Source organism: Catharus ustulatus, chromosome 12, assembly GCF_009819885.2.
Source record: "Catharus ustulatus isolate bCatUst1 chromosome 12, bCatUst1.pri.v2, whole genome shotgun sequence".
Classification (NCBI taxonomy): Eukaryota; Metazoa; Chordata; class Aves; order Passeriformes; family Turdidae; genus Catharus; species Catharus ustulatus.
Genome location: NC_046232.1, coordinates 7,364,262 through 7,387,595, shown reverse-complemented (window position 1 = coordinate 7,387,595; position 23,334 = coordinate 7,364,262). Strand labels below are relative to the sequence as shown.

Sequence of the window (23,334 nt, the reverse complement as noted above, 5' to 3'; positions counted from 1 at the left end):
TTATGAGAAAAATAACTTCCTGTGTTGATGGACTTAGCATGCAGTAAATGGAGACGTATGGATGCAAATGTAAGGTGGTAAATGTAGCTCTCCAGAGCTCTACGTGTAACCATGCAGAGTCATAAGTTAAAAGTACAGTGTATTGCTTGTCTTTTACTTCCTCTCTAGCTCAGCTGGTGCCCTGAATTCAGTGTTGTTATGGTTTTCTCTTTTTCCAGGACAGAACTAAGAAATAACAGGGTACTGTGACAAACAGTGCCACTGCATATGCAAAGCAAGATTTTTGATCCTGGCTCTGCGGGGAGAAAGAACATTCTCTGTAACAGGGCATCAAAAAATGTGTGAATCCTATCTAAATATCAATATCCACTACTTTGTCTGAAGGCCGTGTAATTGAAACTTTTTGCCTTTCTTCGCATCCTTTTCTAGAAGAAATGCACAATTAGTTCCAAACTCTCCCTTTACTACACCTGTACACTTTTATTGATACTTTCACTGGCTGGGGATCCACAGAGTGCTTATTTACTATGGATTAAGCTTTGCTCATTTCACTAGAAGACACTTTTTGTTTTCAGTGGGTTCCAGAACAACCTTCCTTCCTTTGTTTTGCTTTCAGAAAAGGTCTCCATTGCTTGTGCCTGTGTGACTGCTTGGAGTGCTGAGACAGGTGGCAAGTGGGTCAGAGAGATGTGGAATATGGAAAGTGCTAATTGTGCACCCAAAGTCCCATGATGAAGCTGTCTATGCCACTAGTTAAGTAGAAATGATACTCTGTTTAATATATACCTGATATTCCAGACTTTCAGGAACAGTGCTCCTTCCTAAGAATGCAATTTCCTTTCTATTATTGAGTTTTATTCTCTTTTATCCCATCTATTCTAGTCAAGTTACTTCATTGTGATTGCCTCTCAAGTGTTGATTAAACCAACAGTAATATTCTGTGACACTGAGGTATGACTATTGCTTGCCATACAATGAAGTAGCTTGGCTGTATTAACTGAGTAGTTACTTTACCTAAATAGGCACCTAAAAAAGAGATGCAGTTCCTGGCAATAAAAGTAACCTGGAATAAAGGCCTTGCTTGAGGGAGAGTTGTACAGTACCTGGCCATGTGAATTCAGTCTGTCCTTGTCCCATTTTAGCATTTTCAAATCAAAGTTAAGTAGACTATCTCTCCATAAAAGGTCTGAGTGTTAATTTAATAATCTCTGTGAATTATCTACTGGAGAAATAAAAAGCATCATAATTTTTTAAAACATTATACAAAAATCAAGCTGTGATGCAGCAGTTTGTAAGGGTGCCCCACTGGTTTTGATGACTTCAGACCTGCCCCAATAGCTAAACTTTATGACCATAAGGGTGAAGATGAACTTTGACTATGACCTAGATCTGCAATTCACAAGTGTTTTCATACAGCTGCAATAATATTCCAGAAAATGTAATTGGCCTTTTACTTCATTCATTTTGCAAATGAAAATAAAGCTACTGTGAGAGCAGATCTTTTGCTAAGAAAATATTTTTTTTAATATTTTTATAGCTCTGTCAACAATAAAGGAGTCTCACAGTCTAAAGTCTTTCTCTAAACCTTTTTAATGGAAAAAACTTCATAGAAAATATCCTTTTACTTTTTTAATAACATATAACTATATACATGATTAAAAACTGTAACAAAAAGCTGCAGGGACTGGAAAAATGTTTTGTTGGATCCATGCAGATGGTACATCTAAAAAAGGATTTCACAAACCCATGTACATCAAATGGAGCTGCAGTGACAGGGTTGAAAAAAATGGTAACTCTATATTATTTACCTGAATGTATTGGGAATAAAGCACAGACATACAAAATACACGAAAGGAATACAAAAGAGTACATGGTGTAAATGCCGTAAGCACAGGAAGTTTCTTTTTTAAGTAAATAGGAGAAAAGAAGTAAAATCTCCTTTTTCACATTTTATATTGCAGTTTAAAAGATAACTAATCTCTTACTTGCTGTGTTTTGTTTTTCTTCACTCTGACATACACTGCAGTAGAAGTATATGGCATTTGAATTTAACAACTCAGGAATACTTTGATTTATCTCCATGTTTGTGAATGTACTATCAGTTCTGAATAATGACATGTAGATGTATTGCTTAAAAACACATACACAGTTTGACATGAGTTACAAAATATGGAGGGCCACCACACTACAAAGTGCTGGAGACTCTTGTCCTGATCCAGCAGTATGTTAAAGGACACATACAACTTCAAATGTAAGAGGAATTCCTCAGAGACTAAAGGAAGTCAAGAACATGCAGAAGTTAGTTTCTGATCAGGGCTGGAGTTTTCAACAGTTCATAGCATAGACTCTGCAGCTAGGAAAACTTACACCTAAGGCTGTGATTCTGTCCTTACACCCCAGATCATGTAGCTGCACTGTGTGGATGATTTACTGTACTTCTAAAATAGATTTGCTTAATTCTAAGTTAAAAGATAAAATGAAACCTCTTAAAAAATAATCTGTGGAATTGATGAGCTCTGCAGCTGAAAAAAGAAAGAGATATTTAGTATATCAGTGATAAATTTGAAGAGATTCTGTAGGCAGCAGGTAATAATGTGACAGGCTGTAAACACCTCAATTCTGAAAGAACTTGCTCATATTTTTGTCCTGGATCAAAAAAACGCAAATAATTGAAAGCTCAGTACCAGCCAGTAACATCACCTGAGGTGCACAAGCATGGTGAGGATGGCAAGACATCATTTAGTAAAAGCTGTAACAAGTACTTAATGATTCCCAGTGTAATCACAGGCAGTTTAATAGCAGACAAATAAATGGAGCCTGTGTGTGCACATATTTGTTTAAAAAAAGAAAAAAGGTGAAAACAACAGTAACAACAACAACAACAACAACAAAACTAGACAAGCAGTGAAAGCTAAAATATTCTGTGAAGCCTTGGAATCTGTTCCTGTTCTCGTTAACACCCACCCACCCTGTCTGGCCTTGCTCTTTTGGCAGGCAGGTAAATCCCTTCAAGTTCCTGTAAAAGAAGGAGGACTTTTTGCTTATAGCAAGACATAAAGTAATTATGAAAATAAGCTTTGAAATCTAAATTGCTGTAAGCCATGAAAGCCAAATTTCACTGATCAGTATTTGGCTTTCATTGGCCACGCAGCAGATTGATTCCCTCCCTAGTCTGACCTCTTCCTGTGGGTGTGCTGATTGGAAAGGTGCCACCACACCAGGTTTGGGGCCATTACCATTCAGAGTCTTTTATTTTTTAAGAACATCAATGACACTTGTTTGTGTTGTTCATTGCTAGTGTTTTCAGTATAGTCTGTCTTGCAGAGCCCTGATTGAAACTACAATGTCAGTACAAGGCAGGTCTGTTTGAGAAGGCAACCTGAAAACAGTAAGACTTACTCTGTTTATTTAAGGAAGAGATAAATGTGTGAGTGCATGCATTTGCATTTAACAGTTTTATAGCTGGAACCATTATTAAATGATGCCCAGTAGCAATTTTATCTCATTATTATTTGTTCTATAAAGATGTAATGATTCTCAGGAGAGTTTTATGAAAACATGCAGAGTTGGTTTGTATTACGTACGCAGTTATGTGCCCAGTATATATGTAGCAACTTAATTTCTTAAATATATATTGTGTAACACTTTTTATTCCTGAGTGCTGGTCTCCATAAGGAATAGAGAAGGTGGCATCATGTGCTCTTCTGCACAACACGGTCCTTTGTCATTTTAGGAGTTCTTCTGAGGGATCTTTATTGTCACAGTTTTAACTTCAGAATATTCTCTCAATCCACATTCACCCCTAAAGAACAAATTGCAGCATCAGCTTATACCAGGTATTGTTTATCAAGCAAAAATCTGCAAAGCAATTTCTTGTTAAAGTTAAGCTATAATCCAAAGTTGCAGTTCAGTTTAGGACAGAATAGCGGATGGCTTCAGAATTTGATAAGGAGATACAGAACATTAAACCCAGAAATACTCACTGTCTGTTGATGGAGCTTTTGGGAGTGAATTGATGTTCTCTGTCCTTTCTAGACTTTGAAAATGTCCAAACACCAAGACCTACCCCACTGGCCAGTGAAATTACTGTTTATATTGCACTCAAGAAAGGGAAGGTCCACACTGAACACAATGAAAAATGAACTAATCACAACCGAGGATAAAGATGATCTTTTCTCCCTAGCAAAACATCTAGTGGCAGCTTTGCGCATAACGTGGAAGAGGGTTCAGCTTGCTCAGATTCCCTCCTATGATTCCCTGCAGAATTCCTCGTTTTGTTCTGGCACAGGACCTTACATAAGAAGCTCCACACTGCTGGAGACCAGGCACCTGCCAGGTCCCAGTCATCTGGCACATGGCTCTGAGGGGAACACATTCTGTTTTGGATAGATCACACTTAAGAAGTGGGTGTTTCTGGGTGCAAGTAACATTTTGGTTTAGTCAGCTGCAGCCTGGGTCATCTCTTTGGCCCCTCTGCTGATGTTTAGAGTGGATGTTTCATGGCTTCGTGGGACCTTGTCTTCTCTGAAGTACAGGTATTTCCATTCTCCTGTGCCTATTTTGAGTAATAGAGAAGTCTCTTTGTGTCATTAGTGAAGTTTTATCTTCCAGATGCTGTGGATATAAAGCAAACACTGTCCCCACCTCAAAACAGGTACAGTGCAAGTCTGGAAGTAGAATACCTTTTCCATATTAACTCAATGAGGATTTTTTTACGGAAGTTCTTACAGACATTTGTTTCTTGGTGAATTTTTATCCTCCCTCCTAAGACACACACAGTATTGCTGTGTATTAAAATGCAGAACATGCTGGCATAGATATGATATTAGCATGTTTACTATCTGACACTGCCTCCCCTCTGGATTCTCCTGTGCAGCTCTTAATGCCAACTGAACCATGAAGAATATTTCAGAGGAATTCCTCAGAACCTCCTTCTAATAAGTGTTTCAGAATGGAGTGAGAGGTCACTGTTTAAGGCAATTAGACCCCTCTGCAGGCCCCCAGTGTTGCATAACCCATTTTGTATTAGTTTCTACACTTCAGATTTTACACAAAATAGAGCATTGGGTTGAAATTCCTGTAACCTTCCTTGGAAAGTTGATTCATTTGAGCAGAAACATCAGTATTTACCAGCTCATGTCACTTCATCTACAGTTTTGAAAGCTGATGTGCCTGTTGGCTTGGTAAGCCTTATACGTGATGCAGTGGTCGGGATTTAAGGGATACAGCAGACTGATGATTCAGTAGGTAGTGTTAAGATTTACCTGAGTCTAAGAACCTGCAAGCAAATATTAGTGAAGACTTTTTTACATGTGAAAGGTCCCCACTGATCTGGACCACACTACCCCAAGCTTTCAGTAGAAAATGGTGGATTTATCACCAAAGAATGACCAAAACCACTAGCTATTTATCAGAACCATCCCCTTAGGGCTCAGTGGAAGCTGTCACCAGGAGCTGCCTGGAGCCCAATAACTAATGTTAGTAAGTGTCTTTGTGAAGTTTCTGGATTCAGCAGGGCTGTTGTGTAGCTGCAGACACCCATTGAACACATTTTTTGCAAGCCAATAGATAACCCAGCAGTGAGTGACTTTATGTACGTTCCAAATGCCACTTGATCTTTCATCTTGGTTTGCCAAACAGAATTATAGGCATTTATTGTCTGTTTCTTCAGCTCATGGCTTCAGGGCTTTAAATGCTTGTTTTCTGGTCAATAGTTTGGAAAAGGACAATTGTGATGAATTCTAAGGCAAATATATTTCAAGAGTTAAAAAGCTACACCTGCTGAATAGGAAGATGAGTTATGCCAGACATTCAGAGCAGAAGAGTCAGTGTATGTTCAATTAAAGGGCTTGATTGTCCCCACAGCCTAATACAGGGAGCAAAACCATCCTATTCCATGGCCACTCAGGGTCTTCTGGGATTACAGTTTGGTATCAGTGAGAACAAAGGTTGTGTCTGTGAAAAGGAAAGAGCCCATGGGTCAGATCTGCATGGTGCTATCTCTTGGTTGTGTAGGTGTGAGGGAAAGGGAACAAAATGGTTTTTAAGAAGAAAGATTTCATATTCTCTTCCCTCCCTCAGTCTAGGAGAAAAAAAAGATAAGGGAATTACAACTCCAAGCCATTCTCCCGCTTGCACTTGTTTTTCAGAATGCAGGTGTGCATTGCTGTATCTCAGAGCTATCCATACAATAACAATTCCTATGACATTAAAGGAGAGTTCTGTAGTAGAATGGCACTTCCTTCCCTTGAAGACATTTGGACAGAGGCCAGAATTTTAGGGAGATCTAATATAAAATGACCACATGTGGCTATCTGGGGTGAACCACCCAATTTTTAGTTACAGGAGTTAAATTTTACATCTCCCAGGTAGTTATAAGAAGCTTTAAAGAAACATGAATGAAAAAACCCCAAACCCATGTCTTTTAGACCTCTTCAAGGATACAAGAATATTGTAAGTAATATTAATGCAATCAGAAATCACCAGTGTTGTGTACATGAGTTCTGGTTCTCTGCTGGGATGCACATACTCTGCTACATTTTGTGGGAGTGTAAAGCAAGTATAACAGTTCACAACTTAGTGTTGATTTTTTTGCCCATGTGTGATGAAAACCTGCAAATTTAAGTGCAGGACCAAACCAAGTCCCAGATAATGCAGTGCTGGCACAGGCAGCACAGTGGCCAAGTTATGATCTGGCTGTGACATAGTGTCACATTAGGAATGACACACTTATGTATAGGCACTTTTTTTTCTTTAACTGCCCCACTCAACATTATTTATGCTGTAAAATGTATGCCTCAAAAACAAGAATGTAGGAAACTGGTATTTTAATGAAAAGTATGCAGGTGTTAATGCAGGGTGGAGGAGGCAGATTAGAAGGTGATATCTGATCAAAGAGGTTCTGAAAGGACTAGAATAATTACTCATAGGTAGATTTTCAGGCATCTTTGTGAGATGGAGATTATTGCCATTCCAAACATTTATCGTTTGTGATGAATACTTTCAGAGCTGTAGTGGGAATCGAGTCTGCAATTACCACAGATTTTTCCATGAGAGCTGGGGTGCTGCCTGGGTTTCCCCCCTTTCAAGAACTCTGCAACATTGATATGTGAGTATTTTACTTGCACAGTTGAACCTCCCTGGAGTCAGTGGGGTCACCCCTGGGTGTCAAGTTACTCATGTGCTCTATCAAGCTTAGTAGTTTTAGAATATTTTCACAATGATAAGACTTAGATGACCTGACATATTTATGCCAGTGTGAGATCACCTCATAACTCATGAATGTGAATAGTATGAATGTGTTATTCAAAGTACTCCCTAACGAGGGAAAATACTTCAGATTACATAAAGCTTATTTTATAGATCAAGTTGTATACTTCAGCATATTTAAAGTTTTAAAGAGTTTGACCTTACTTTAGTTTTACTGCTAAGTTTGCCATTAGCCATAAGCTATTTTGAAAACTTAGGTGAGACATATCTGGTACACATACCTCCTGCACAGAAATTAATTGAACCCTTGGTATGTAACCAATCTGGGGCTGATGCAATTGCTAAACTTCCCTGTGATTGTAATGAGAATGAGAAACTGGCAAGACTTTAAATTAGTTACATGGGACAATATTTGTGTGTGGAGCTCCATTTCAAAATATCTGGCACTTAGTGCTAAATGGAATAAGAACGACAGAAAGCTTTGTAATGGAAAGTGTTTTTTTTTCAAAGGGATGTAGCACATTTGTTTCCTTCTCTTGGCCTGATTGTTTAAAAATCTGCAAGGTGATAACTTTTTATGAAATTCAAATGCACCTATATTAATAAATATAGTGAAAACTGAAGCAAGGAAAGGGGAAACTACCAAGGGAGACACAATACATGGCAAAATAACTCTGAAACAAGAACACCAAACCAGTCAACAAGCACTCAGCGTCACCAAAGAGAGAGTCTTTCTGAAAAATGATGCTTAATATAGCTAAAAAGCCTTCCAGAAAACACAGGTTATAAGTTCAGAAAAATATTCAGAAATTTTCAGTTCCTTTCAGGATAAGAAGAGAATTCCAATAAGTTAATTTGCAATGTTAAAAAGGTGGTCTTACCATGCAAATCAATTGCGTTTAGAACTGGCAATGATGATTAAAGGTCACCTTATATTATGCCCTCATAATCAGGTTGGAATATTTCTGGATCTCAATTTGCATGGAAGCATTCACTAACATTTATTAAGTTATAGAGCTGAAAACAATTTAGAAAACAGCAGTGTAATACTTACATCTCCCTCCCGTTGCCAGACATTTTGAATCCTCCAAAAGGACTTTGGGCATTTAAGGCATTGTAGCAATTTATCCTGTAACAGGAAGAGGCATTAAGTCCAGCTGCACTGCCAGAAAGAGCTCTGGATAACTCAGAGAGAGGCAGAAACTTGTGGAGCTAAGGACACTCTATACCTCTCAGTAATAACAAACTTGTTTCATGTTGAAAAGAAATGAGGGATTTATGCTAGAAAAACGACGGTCTGCTTCTTACTCCTAAGGAGAATTGGATTTGACCTGTGAAGGGCTGGAGGAGAGCACCATACCTTGGACAAAACTTCAGTAATGAACTGTTAATCTGCTGCCAAACCTCGGTGCCAATTTATAACAAAGAGCAGTTAGATTTGAGTTTGTCCTTTTTCTCCCTAATTTCTTGCAGATCTTTAGTTTACTCAGGTTTGACATACTAAGTTGCAAGCTACTAAACTCTAGAGTTGGCATTCCCTATTCCTAAAGACTGGAGAGGAAGTGTCCCCTCAGTTTCTTAATGTTGTAGAAAGTACATAATCTTTAGTGCCTTTAGTAAAACCACCCAGGATTCTTGTGCTCCGCAGAAAGGATTGTTTCTCCTGTTTGTTTTCAGTAAAGCTGCTCAGCAGGGGCTGTGAGCTCCTGGGAAGCAAGGTGCTTTCCAGCTCCAGCAGCATTCCCCAGCTGTGAGCAGCCACAACACCACCCACTGCTGTCCCATGGCTTGGCCAGTGATCCACCACAAGGATGGGCTGCATAAATATTCTTAACAAAGGGTGCAAAACTGAAGTGAAATTATAATAGTGAGTCAAACTCTTTAAGAGCAGGAGTAGGATAACTTCTGCTTACCAGACTGTCCCAGCCTGCATTGCTGAAGAGACTGTCAGGGCCTTGTTTATGTCATTTGTAAAGACAGCAGCTACCAGCCCAAAATCAGAATTGTTGGCTCTCTCTATAACTTCATCCATGGTTTTAAATCTCAGTATTTCTTGAACAGGCCCAAAAATCTGCAACAAAGATTGATAATTAATAAACTAGCCCCCTCTCTCTCCTATTACAGTCTTTAAAATTTCCCACGGCAAAATCTAGTGATAAATAGTGATAATATCTGTCTGTAAAGCTGCATGATTTTCCCAAAGCAGGTGCCTCAGGGGAACTTGTCCATTCTACCCATATCTCCTCTTTGATATCCAAGTCCTTACAATCAGTGACAAAAACTGAGCTTCCTTACCCAGTTGATGTCACCTGCTGTGTGCATAAGGAGTTCTGAAAATACGTTATTTTTTTTAATATGGTCATAATTTTCACTCTGAACTTTTGTCTTTGAAATTAAACAAAAGGAAAAAAGTCATATTTAGCACATTTTAAAAGGATCTTGCCCACACATGTGAATACCTCCTCCTTGGCAATCCGCATGTCATCTGTTACATTGGAAAACACTGTAGGTTCAATGAAGAATCCCTTTCTTCCCAGCCCTTTTCCCCCACATTCAAGTTTTGCTCCTTCAGTGATGCCACTTTGAATCAGTTCCAAGATCTTGTTGTATTGTTTTTTATCAATCTGAAAGAGAGCAAAAGCTGTTAGATGTGCAGACCATGCACTTGACAAGTCCAAATAGGTGTTTTTAGACAAGTCATGTTCCAGTGAGTCAGTTCCTGCTTCCATTCACTGCTCTTTGAGCTGCCAAAGATCTCCAAGCAGGTGCTGACTGTAACCTCAGGCTCAGACTTAGGATGTGTCACCTTATGTTTGTGGCTTAACCCATGCTCTTGCTAAACAACCTAATTTACAAGCACAAAATAAAACAGATCATTAGTTTTTGTCCCAGATTAATTTCCTGAAAATGTTATAAGCCCAGCTGGTAATTAGTGGCAGGAACATTTTCTTAGGATTTATTTCTGATTATGTCCATCTTCTGCTTAGAATTCCTGGATCTCCAGGCACAGTTATGGTTGTAGACAGTTCTTGATAGTTAAATGCTCGAAGACTTTTAAGAGCTTCTCACAGTTTACAGCTGCATTTTGGGGGCTGAAGGCCCAAATCATGTTCTTAAAATTGGGAAGCAAACATTGATATTTAAACTGAGATTTTTTTATTTAACAAGAATACCTTTTATTTAACAAGAATACTCCTCAGAGCTGCACAGCTTATTTAATCCTTTAGAACTTTAATCTTGGAAGTATGTATTGTGCCAGCTGTCTGGGACCTTGAGTGAGTGTGCACTGACTGATCTCTGCCTTAGTGGAGTTTAAATACCTCCAGGCATCTCCTGGGCTGTAGAGCCAAAGCCCTACTCCTTTACCTGTGGACCTTGCTCTGTAGTTGGGTCAAAAGGACTCCCCACAACTCTCCTCTTTGCTCGTTCTACACTTCTTCTAACAAACTCTTCGTAGATTGATTCTTCCACATAAATCCGTGAGCCTGCAGTGCAGCATTGACCTTGATTGAAGAAGACTCCTTGGTGAGCTTGTTCCACAGCATAGTCCACTGAAAACCAAGAGAGCACATGTTGCACTGGAACACCATGGGCAAATCTGCCTTTGCACCAGTGCTGTGTGTATTACACAGTGCCACATTCCTGAAACTTCAGTGTAGGATTTGGTTAAATAAAACTAAATCAAGACATGCTATAGTTGTGTCGGGTCAGAAATGAGGATGATTCCCACTGGAAAAGTTAAGACAGTGCTTTAGCAGTCAACAAGAATAAGGTATGCAACTTTACTAGTGTCTTATATCCAGCAACATTCCGTTTACCAAGTAAAACCCTTAAGGGAACCTCAGAAGCAGGATATGCCCCACATAAATACATCTGACTGGGTCACTACAGGAAAGGAAAATTTGTCTGTGATCCCAAGGTGGCACTGGGCTCAATATTTCATGTGTGAGAATTACAGCAAACCAAATACATGGGAGAATTTGACTTTGATAATGACAAGACCTGTGCTTCCCAAAAATCCAGATTCTTTTTCTGCAACATAGAAATTTCCTCTTGGCCCAGGCAGATAATTGGGTAAGGCTTTAACATTATAGGGCTGTTATAGAACAATCAGTCCTCAATTTCTACTCTGACTTCCTTGGAGGTACAACTAACCCATTCTGTCCAAGCAGGAGAGAGGATCATATTTAGACATTCAAGACCACGTTCTTACTTTGGGTGTGATAACTGACTAGACAAGAATAATGAATTAATCCCTAAACAGTGATGCCCTACAGCACTGTAATACCTCTGTTACCAGTTGTAGCCCTTTGGAATATTGCTTAAAGTATAATCTTTTATGGACTAAACAAAGCAACTGAACTTTATTTTCAGCGCATTCAAGACAACTCTGTCTAACAGAAATGTCTTTTTATGCCCTCAGTGTGGTCTTTAGAAAAATTATATGGGGTGTTCCCTGGACATTCACATTTTCCTTGGCAGCTCTATGGAAATTGAAAGCACTAGTGGATAGCTGTGATTAACTAATGTTTCTTCCTCTATTGTTAACAGTTTTCACCATGAGGAGCTCTAACCATTCTTCTCTGTTTTTTTGGTGCATTAAACCTTCAACAGCTTTATCATGCTTTCTGCTAACTTTTGGCACACAGAGTTCCTCAAGCACAACAAATAACTCCTTTGGAACAGTAAGCCAATTGCTGTTTTTAAATAATCAGAGCTTTAAAGTTTAAATCTTAGGTCAAGTGCTGGAGGTTGTAATTGTGGGAAGACCAGAGAGCAGTTGTCCTTCCCCTGTGGAAGGTCATAACACAGACCTGCCCATGGCACGTGTCACTCTACTAGAAATGTTTAGGTGTTCAAGTCTGAGTTAGCAGATGAGGGTCATTTGAGGTGTGCTGATATCTGGTTGGAGGTGGAGATGAGTAACTGGGCTAGAGGGCTGGAGTATCTGTGTGTGGCTCCAGCTGACAAGAGCTTTTTTAGCTTATCAGGATGACTGTGGCTGAAATTTCAGTCCTCAACTTGGTAAAGCATTTCTATATAGAAATCTGCTGGAAGTTGTCAAGCTTTCCCTAGTTTCTCAGATATTGGTAAGTTTTGAAAATGGATACAGGACTGTAAATGTCTCTTGTAATTCATGCTATTCAAAATCATTCAATTCACTTCCCCCTTTTAAATGAGAAGATCAGATCCTTATGTGTCTGTTTATTGGGGTTGCAAAGTTCCCAGAAAGGGCATTGAGTACAGTGTGCCTACACCCAGCCTGAAACAAGAGCTCAGAGAGATGGTGTGAACCCTCTCATTCATCTTAAGGGGGTGTTAACTTCAAAACCTCCTGCTGACAATTTCGATATCAGCATTGTAACTATTTCATTGCTGTTCATTTAAGCAGAAACTTCCAGTTTGTGTTTATATCCTGTCCTAAACAGCTGTCCTGTACCTTCTCAGGTGCCAGAAATCTCAGCTGCACAGCATCATACATCTGCCAAAATTTTCAGCTCCCTGCTGACAGTGGCAGTGAGGATATTTCAATACACAATTCTTTAGTTGGGAAAATTTTAAAAATGGAATAATCTCCCTTTACAGTTACTTAACAAAGGAATAGTGCACTGACTAGATTAGCAAGTCAAGTGTACATAAAAGTCCTCCCTTTTTAGAATTGCTTTGAACCAAAAAAAAATCACAGAATTTCCATATTTAAAGCACTAAATCACCTTGCTGCAAAGTATAGGATGGCAAATGTGTGTGGGACTAACTGTGAAAACCACCCTGTCTACATGCTTAGTTATAATCTTTTTTCTGCTCTCTTGTTGACTATGAATCTGTGGGTTCAAAAGTTCTATTTTAGCACACCTTAGGTTGCTTCTGTAAGATTGAAAAGTGCCATTAGATACAGCTGTATTGCTTCATTTCACTTTATATGAAAGATGTGCCCTAAAATTAATTTCAAAAAAGAAAAAAATAAATAAGAAAAAAGACATCATGCAATCATGTTTTTAGCAAAAATATGGAAGTGCTGACTTACAATCAGCATCTGCGAAAATAATGTTTGGGCTTTTCCCACCCAGCTCCAGTGTAACTCTCTTCAAATTACTCCTTCCAGCTGCTTCTTGGATCAGCTTCCCAACCTGAAAGGAAATGGAGACACATTTTACAGGGAATGTAGTCATACAGTTCATTTTAACAGCCAGGGTTGGCTATGAGTAGAGCAGAGCTTTAAATAATCCAGCAATTTCTTCGTTCCAAACATATTCTCATCAGTAGTGGACAGCTTTCCTTCTTTTTTTTTTTTCCTAGAAATTGAGAGGGGATAAGGCATAGCACTAAGTTTGTGCACCATTCACCCCCATGCAGCTATGCTAAAATGGCTTGGGACTCTCTTTTAGGGCATTTCAGGAGGGCTGAATTAGAAATTCGAAATGGATGTAACTACAATTACTTCTAGCCAAACCACTGACATGCTCACAGGGCTTAATACATCAAATTCTGATGAAACCATCCTCCTCCTCTGCAGGATTAACAGCACAGAGCAGAATACCAAGTAGGCAAGAAGTTACAAAAGCACCATCCCAGACCTGACCTACAGTTGCACCACAGATAATCTTAATATGGGTTGAGGAGGCCAAAATCACCTCCAAAATGGCTTTGTAGATTGTGGGGTCAGCTGGAGCAGCCACAAATTGCAGATCTCACCAATGAACATAAGAGTAGATTAAATGGAGTAACAATCTGACAGCTACAGATTTGATGTGCTTCCACATCAGTACAGTTGGAGGGGCACCTGTGCTCCCTGGAAATTCTCCTCTCTCTGGATCAACAAATCCAAAATAGATCAGCTTTTGTATGGTTGCAGTGTAACTGTGACCATTTTGCAGCTAAGGAAGTAATCACCAGTAGATTTAGGCTCCTACATAGTAAAAAACAGGATTAAAAGTACCTACTGAATATTGAGAAGCCTAAGAACCTTGGTAAGTGCTTTATTTTAACTGAGACATGTTTTAATGTCACACAGGAAGTTAGAGGTGAAGTGAGATGGGAGTGAGTCCAGAGCTGGGCTTTTTCCTCCATGTAGTACTCTGGTCTCTCTATCTGTTTTCTATTTCTAAGGTTATGTGAGTGAAATTCCCTGCAGCAAAGGGTTAATGGATGAGAAGCTGAACCTCTTAGAGAATTGGAGGCAGTCTGCTAGAGAAAGTTAAGTCAGCACTGGAGTAATCAGAAAGCAAATGAAACAGAAACCAGGGCCCCAAAGAAAAAAAAACAAAGGAAAAACCCCACAGGATAATGAAGGAATTGTGAACCACTTCATGTACCTTTGTGATTAACTGTTTATCTGGTGATACCACAGTTGAGGGTGACCGAAGTTTTTTCTTAAAAAAAAAAAGAAAAGCTTTTTTTTCCTTTACCCCGTATTGATGGAATGGAGTGTTGACATTATCATGAAATTCCTTGCATATCCCCTTAATTGGAGCTGATTTTATTGCTATGTTTGACTGACAGCCAGAAGTGAACCTGAAAAAAAAAGGATCCTTTCTGCCTTCCACCCCCACCACATACATCGAGCACGTCATCTGGAAATTCCAGCCTCTCAAACTGTGCTGAAAATGTACACTGGAAACCAGAATTCTGTGTTTATAGCCCGTGCCAGCCAATGCCATTCACACCCTCACTGCCTTGAACCTCCCTCTCTCAAAGAACAACAACCAGCTATTTCCCCTCAAAAATTCACAAAGAGCAGGGCGGACCAAGAAAGCCAGAGCAATGTGCCAGCCCTCATCCCTCTGCCTTCCATTCTACTTTAATGTCAAAACACTTTTGTACAACTAAGTAAAGATTTTAAAAGGATTCCATGCAAACAAGTGATTGACAAGCATGCAAGTCCAAGTATAGTGTATATGGCAAATATTCAAGTCCAAAGGGCTTTGAGACAATGGTGTTAATTTGGAAAAGTGAAGTCTGAGGTATTTTTAATACAGGGAAGCTGTTGTCAAGAATCCAAGTAAAAACTTAATAGAAGGCTTCACTGTGTCTTTCCTGTTAGAGATCAGTGTAGACATCAGGATGGTGGGGCTCATGCTGCTCAGCATTTTTGTGCACTGTGCTCCCGTTGTGCCCTGTGCAATGACAAGTTGAGAAAAGTCTTAGGGAAGGCACCAGCACCGTGGTTATTTAGTGACAAAGGCGGCCTTTTGTGACTGACCCTCTCTTTATGGAGGAAGACAGCATGAAAGGGATAAGTGATAGTGTTGCAATCTGCATGGGCTTTCAGGACACGCTTCCCGCGGGGTCTCCGCTCTGTTCCTGAGCTCCCAATAGGCAGCAGAGCCCGGAGAGGGAACGCTGGACGAGAGGACTCCCCCACAGATAATGGAGCTGTGTGATTATTCAGCAGGAATGTTGGCAGAGAAAGCCCTGACTCCCCATCCTTGTTTTGAATAGGCTTCAAGATTGATATCAGGAGTATCCCCGGATAGCTTGTGAAGTATCATAACCTTGTATGCTGCATGGAGGGTGAGGCAGACGTAATTTGGTCCATCTCAAAGAAAACAATTTGTTATGCAGACCAGCAACAACAAAGATTTAAAAAGTAGTTTGAGGCGCTCTTGTGCAACAAAGCTATTTGAAGGATAGTCCTGGAAGGGTCTGTTTCTCAACTGTCAATGGTGTGACAGTAGGCAGTGAGAATGAATCATGACCTAAAACATTTGATTGTTGTTTATTTATGCCTTCTCTATATGGAACTTCAATGTCTCTTTCAAGAGGAGGCTTAAGCAATCACATTTTAAATACTTGGTGCAGAAGTCAAAAACGTTTGTTGCCTTTCATGTTCTGTTAATTTTCTGTTTTCTAAAGGGTACAGGTGGGTTTGCCTGTTACTGTTACAGCACTCAAAGCCTTATGAGTCAAAGCAAACCTCCAAGGTTTGTGATACTTCCTCTTCAGCTCTGTCATTTGGAATGTCTGGGCTCTCCTTTGCTCTGAACCTTCCTTTGCTCACAGATAAACAGAAAATCATCAGGGAACAGCTGAATATAGGGGAATTGCAGTCTAGCTGAACAGCAGGTCATTTTCTTGATACTGCCACAGACAAGACAGTGAAGGGAAGAACTGCACAGGGAAATGTATGGATTAAAAGATTCCATGAACAATGCCAAAACTGACAGAGGAGATATACATCATCAGTTAGTTAGGCATTTTAAATAATACCCTCTATATCTTTCTTGGGATATTGAGAGAATATCTGAAGAACAGTAAGTGGTTTAAGTTACAAGAGGTTGATTAAGTTTTGAGGAGATGGTGTGGCCAGAAATTTTCAATGTTTTCTTGGAAGTACAGTTTTCTCTCCAGCTATTGAGACACTGGATGTCATTGTTTTGGCAAAACCCTCAAACCCATGCTGCTGCTCACTCAGTCTGCCTTATTTCTTATGAATTCCAGATTATATGCAAAATCTTTCTTACAAGCATTTTAGAGCCTCCTGGCACATTCAGGGTGTGTTTCCTGCAAGGACAAGTGAGTTTGAAATACTGGCCCAAAGAAGAGCAGCTTTATTTGACAGCAGTTCCCTGTGTGAGGAGCAGCCCTGAAAAGAGCATACTGAATAGTGCAGCACAAGTGAAAAGGCAAACCCAAACACAAATTCCTGGGGAGAATCCTAAGCTATAAATGGCTCATTTGTTCCATAGGTTAAATCCTGGCCCCATGAAAGTCTGTGGCTAAACTCCTGCCAGCGTTGATAGGACAGACACACCATCCTATTTGGATTGGGTTTAAGAAGTCCTTTTGATGTGCATCTTTCACAGGCAAAGAGGCACAACAGTTCCCCAGGGACAGCTTCATAAAAGCTACCAAAAACACGAAGGAGAAGGGAAGCAACTTCTTCTCATTCAGGAACCACAAGCTGTCCAAGATGGGATCCAAAAGATTCTGCAGGAGCAGGAATGAATGCTAATGTAGCCTCCCTAAATCCTTACCCAGGGCATGTGTGTAGCACTATAAGCTCACAGACTTCTCAGAACAGGTCAGATCACCTTTTGAATTCTTATTGCTAAAGTAGAAAATGCCAGGTTGCAATTCTTCATGAAGCCTAAAACCAGCAAGAGATTGTGTGATCCAGGAGAGCTCACACAACTCATTGCCTGTGCAGTAGGAAGACATTCTGTCTACATCATGCATTGGGACATTTATCTCACTTTAGAAATGAAAGGAGAGTCCTGCTGAGTAAATTAGAATCAGTGGTAATACAGCTGTTAGCTACAAACATTTGTTTGGCATGAATCAATCTCAACTCTCCCGTAGTTTGCTTTGATGGTCTCTCTAGTATCTTGTTGACTAATGATGAGATCATGGTTTGTTAATCTAAGTGCATAAAGAAAACATTCTGCCAAGCAAAATGCAGTCTCTTTTGCTGGGGTTTATTGCAGTTGTTTATAGACCTTTTGTTTACACAGGCATCCAAACCAATTTGTTGGATATTTATTTGGGTTACTCCACAGAACTGCCTGAACACAGACCTGAATCCTATCTTAAATCTGTCTGCATTTTAATGGGTCGTAGTTTGAACAAAGTGGAAAGCAGCCACTTAGGATACATTTCTTGTTGGCCAGAACTTCAAATGTTTTGTGTGCTATCTATAATTCTCATCTTGAGAGCATTTAACAACTGGAGGGAGTTGTAAGCCAGTCTGATTTGGAGGTTACACATTTGGTTTTAAACAGAAGTTATTAGAACTCATTAAACTTTTGCAACAATCAAAACACAATTTTTATCCTAGGCAGGGCTTTAAATCTGCGTTTAAAAATATTTATAACTGCTTACCCTCCATAATCATCCCTTATTTTAAACTCAGAACATACTCCCCTCAACTATTCCCTGTGCACCAGGAACTTAGGGTACACCAGTTCCAGGTCAGATGGAGCACACAGGGAAGACTTTGGGCAGACAGCTTACAGCAGGAAAATCACTGTAGTTGCAAAGCCTTAACTGAGCTCATAGATTTGAATAGAAATAAAGACAAATTAAGAGTAAACCTGCTTCTGATGGCTGCTTTTCTCTGATACTTGAAAACCTCTCACCTTTGTTGCTTAGCAAAAGTTCTTTCAGAGAATAAGAAAGCAATACGAAGAAACTGTTTGCATTTGTGATATGTGTAAAAATTGTCCCCCATCATCATTTGTCTTGGAAATACATAAAGCCCATTGTTATTTCACTGGGCAAGAGACTTGTAGAACATCTCCTGTACTTCTGAGAACTGCAGCCTAACAGCAGACACATGGGAATGCCAGACATCCTGAGTTTGTACCTGTTCTTAAACTCAGAAATTGTAAATTACTAGTTTTAATTAATAATTTTTAAAAGGAACTCCAACAAGAATATGTGGAACAGTGAAGAAGCTGAGGCAGATAGGGGCAGTGCAAAAGGAAAAGGCATGTACAGTAAACAAGGGGCATAGTGGGACACAGCTGAGTTTTACAGTACCTCTCCCATGCTCTCAGTGACTGGGACTTTCACCCTGCAGCTTGGGACCAGAAAGACCAAGGAGAAATTCCATAAGATGTAATGAGATATGTAAGTTGATTATGGACTTTCAAGGAAAGGTAGGAAAGGATAGGAGCAACTATTAACATGGTCATATTGGCAGGAAGAAAGTTTGGTTATGGCAGTTTAAATTTTGTCTGGTCGTGGAAGATGAGGAAAAAATCTGCCAGTGAAGCCTGATAGGAGATTGCTGTAATTAAGGAGGATCATGGATTAGCCCTGGTTCACTAAAACCAACACAGTAAAAATAAACATTTTGGTTGAAATGCCCATACCAAACAGGCTGCTGAAGAGGGAACCAAAGCAAGCAGAGAAACCAAGAAAGCTACTGGAATCTAAGGAGGCACAGTATTTTGGGTGGGCTTTCACACTCAGCGTGATTTTATTCCTTTCACTGTGACAGTTGTCAGAGTGAAATCCATTGCCTGCCAGGTGTTTGCAGAAACCTTCCTTTTCCAAGTGAGCTGTGAAGGGAAGAGTTTTGAGTTCCATGTACTAGGGAATTGGGAAAGGAAGATGATCCATGGGAGGGTGTTTCGTAAGAAACAGATAGGCTGAGGGATGAAAGAGTTGGCAGGCTATTATTTGAATGTATGCATGCTAACCCATAAAAGGAGGGCCAGCAGTAAAGACGGGAGAGAAGTGAAATCAAACAGCAATGGCACCAGAGAAAAAGAACTCTATGTTTTTTTCATGTTATTTTTTGTGTGTGTGTGTGAAAAGTATGTAAATAGCAGTATTTTTAAAAAATTCAGAGCACCTGAGAATCTAAAACCCAGAGAAGAGAGTGTACACTGCATAGCTCTAAACCAGAAATCAGAAGCAGAAGTTGAAAGCTGTTTCTGTGTAGTCATTGCATGGGCATGGGCTTGAGGCCTCTCAGTCACCAGGACTGTCAAGAGGTGCTGGACTCATGCATGGGGGACAAGGCCATTGGCACATGGAATACAAGTGTCCACACGCACCTCTGGGCTCAGGAAGTGAGTAAGTCATTGATTGTCAGAAGCTGCAGCAAGGAAAGGATCACTCTACACATGCTCTTTTCTGTGAGCATCTGGTACTGGTCCTGTTGCAAGATAAGGTGCAAGGCTGGAGGGTCTGTGGTGTGGCTGTGTCAGGCTTTATTGAGTTAAGGTTGTGAACTTGGCCTTTTGTCTCCTATTTCTATGGATTGGGTTCTAAAAATTTTGGAACACATTAGCATTCTTTTTTTTTTTTTTGGTAGGAAGAGCAGGCTGTTTTCTGCTTTTCAAGAATACTGCAGGAAAAAGATAATACCTCTTTTTTGTGATTTTTACAGGCAAATGGGGAGTTTTCATTTACTATAAGTGTACTTAAAAGGTAAAGAACTTTTATATAAAAGAACCTCATGGTAAAAACTTGAGAAAAGCTTGTGCTTCAGAATCTCAGTTGCAAGATCTTTGCATTTGTACTGATAGGTTTTATCATTAACTTTCCCATCATGAACGGCCTTAACTAGCACATGGCTGGAATGGAGTTCATACGTGGTGTTTATACACCTAATGGCTATTGGAAATCCCCATCACTGGAGTGTACAGTGGATGTGCTTCAGACAAGTACCAGAGAGACAAAATATTTCCATTATTATTTCACTAGAAATTGAAATCTGCTTTGGAGGAGTCAGAGACTATAGTCCAGCTCATATCAGAACTTGGTGTTTAAAATGTTACAATGTTGACTTGCTGTTACAAAAATTCAGTGTTACAGGAAATCAGAAACAATATGGAATAGTTTACACTAACTCTGCATTAAAACGATCCATCTGTTCTTGCTTTAGGTTCTTAGAGAATTGCTTTTTCATCTCTGTAATGCTTTTCACTTCCTATTAGTAAGGCTTTTAAAGGTAGGCACTGAGTTAGTATAAAACCCACAGCTTTTGAGTTTAAACGCCTATTAAAACTAAAGCTGTCTGGAACTACAATAAAAATTTATTTTGGCTACAAGAGACAACTTTGAAACCTAACCCATCTGTATTTTTTCTCTTCCAAACAGTGCAACATCCTGTATAATAGAATATTTATCTTAAACAGAGACCACATATCTTTATGAAAACAATTGTTTCAACTTCATTTATGGGGGGTAATCAGCTCATATTAAAATTTTCAGTATTCCAGGATGCTAATCTTAATTGGATACAGGAGACGTAATGACTAGAGTAATTCCATAGAATAATCTGAAATCTGATGTAGCCATTGACTTAGAAAGTAACCTGTGTATATTAGAATCTGAAGTTGTCATTAAAAAATCATGTACAGGCATATAGTGTAGTAATTACAAAACACCTGTGTGTGCAAATTAGGCACACAACTGCAGCTACATTTTACTGGTAATTTAGGTTTGTGTGTGACTTGCAAACTCAATTACAGAATAATTTATATGAAATAATTGAGCAGGTCTCTGCAATCCTTGGGCCCACCAGGGAGATACCCTTACATACCTAGTAGGGCTGTATGGTCAGTGAATTCATCAACACAAATCAAAAAACAAATTGCCTCATGTGAAGAGCAGTATCCCTGGGATGCCTAAAGCCTTCCACTGCCACGAGTGGGAGTCAAACATATCAAAGAGGGACTGGTTCCCTGGGGTTTAGCTCCCTCCATACAATAGGTTGTCAGATTTTGAATTGAAAAGGGCTGGGTTTAGCACTCTCTAAATATAACCAGCCCTGAAACTCCCACAGAGATTCCTTTCTGTCTGCCTTCAGACGATGAGATAAGGCCCCTTCTCCTGTGACTTCAGTCTGGAGTACCTCTGTCATCCCCACCCCAACCCTGATAACAGCCAGCTTGGCACATATTTGAGAGCAAGACGTGACGAGAGTTTTGGGGGTTAGTCTTGCTGTAGATTGCAGCCTGCATCTTCAGAGAGCCTCCTCTCTAACATCTGCAGCATAGACTCAGAGAAAGGCATTTTGGCATCCAGGAATCAACTGACTCCCTTCATTCTCTGACCAGCTTCTTTCCATCATTTTGGGAACTGACACCTTGGACAATCTCCTTTTCTCCCTGCATTCTTTCCTTTTTAGGCCTCCTCCTCATCCTCAATACACTTGAATGCAGCATCGAAGCTGAAGTATATTTGCACAATTTGCTCCCTTCCTCTCCCATTTCCCCAAGTACAGCAGGATACACAAATTATGGATGTTAAAGCAGTATTTATGTGTGCTATGATATACACGGGATGTTCTGCCTACTTGCATGTGATTCACATCCTCATAAGCCCACAGGAAATCCCAGTAATATTTTTCCAGGCATATCTCCTGTGCTGAGGTGCCGAGCACAGCAGGGGCTGGAGGAAAGGAGCCGTTTTGCTTGGGAAGTCCTGTGGTACATAAGTTTAGCTGGGAAGCACAGACCACTGTTGTTTAGATGTAACTCTTCTACTCAGTGACAATAAGAAATGTAGCACAAGGACTGAAGTATTTATCCACGTTTTACAGTAATGTGTGAATCCTCTTACCTCAGTGGATCCAGTGAAAGCAATTTTATCAATGCCAACATGAGAGGCTATGGCTGCACCAACAATTGGACCAAATCCTGGCAAAATATTGACAACTCCTGGTGGAAAGCCAGCCTGTGAAAATAGGAATGAATGAAGGTAAGCATGACTTATGAGAACTGTTAGAGCACATTAAAGCAGGGATGTGCTGGTGGGTCCCTCCCCACAAGGAGAGACAGAATCACTCCCCCCAGTTATTCTTACCTCTTTGATGAGGGCACCCATATAGAGAGCACTGAGTGGTGTTTGTTCTGCTGGTTTAATAACTACTGTATTGCCACAGCACAGAGCTGGAGCAATCTTCCATGCAAACATCAGCAGGGGGAAGTTCCACTGTAGGAAAAAAAAAAAGTTGATAGATGGAAAAATATTGCCGTGGTGTTTTGTTTTCAAGATGTCAAGCTGATACCTCACTTATTTCTCAGGCTGATCCTCAACATAAATCTTTCCCAGCACAAAGCAAGGATTTTTTTTTAAATTACTACCATTAAGAAAGCAACAACAATGACTTCTTAGTTCTTTCTCTCCTCTTCAAAGAAATTCAACCCCCACCTGCAATCTCCATTTAAAAAATTCCATTATCTGTTAATTTTTAAAGTCACAGCCTTTTATTTAATTTACTGATTTGCTATTAGCACTTTTAATTCCCCCATGAAAATAGGTCTTGCTTCTGATACATTTGGAAAGAACTGTTTGCTCATGTTGAAGCAGTTTTGGATGTAAATTTCATATCCCTGAATACATCTTAAGATACAAAACTTATACTCAAAATTATATAATCCTTCATTGTTGGAATTACAATAACAATTCCATAAATGTCAATGTTCAATCAAAGCATTTATTTTTCTTTAAGACATCTTACCAAGAAATTTACATGGAAGATGTTAAAAGGACAGTAAAAAACAAGTTGAAAAACACTTCACTCCTATAAAATTTTGTATTGTAATTCATTATAACTTCACTGAACTGCAGCAGATGATATGGTGAATTATATTAGTTCAATGCACAAAACATGCCTTGGATAAAGATAAAAGTAATGAGCCTTTTGCACCAAGGCCTGATGCTAGC

At 39.6% G+C, this 23,334-nt stretch overlaps 1 protein-coding gene across 1 annotated transcript in view; it reads right to left on the bottom strand.

The window, feature by feature from the left end:
• Positions 1-1,572: 1,572 nt before the first annotated feature.
• Positions 1,573-23,334, bottom strand: part of ALDH1A2 (aldehyde dehydrogenase 1 family member A2) — a 54,089-nt gene continuing 32,327 nt past the window's right edge. Inside the window, exons 6-13 of the mRNA XM_033071084.1 lie at positions 22,471-22,599; positions 22,228-22,341; positions 13,235-13,337; positions 10,576-10,760; positions 9,669-9,833; positions 9,123-9,280; positions 8,264-8,338; positions 1,573-3,802 (exon numbers count right to left, since the gene is read on the bottom strand). Of these exons, the coding sequence (XP_032926975.1) occupies positions 3,730-3,802; positions 8,264-8,338; positions 9,123-9,280; positions 9,669-9,833; positions 10,576-10,760; positions 13,235-13,337; positions 22,228-22,341; positions 22,471-22,599 (1,002 nt within the window). The 3' untranslated portion in view covers positions 1,573-3,729. The remainder of the gene's footprint in view (positions 3,803-8,263; positions 8,339-9,122; positions 9,281-9,668; positions 9,834-10,575; positions 10,761-13,234; positions 13,338-22,227; positions 22,342-22,470; positions 22,600-23,334) is intronic.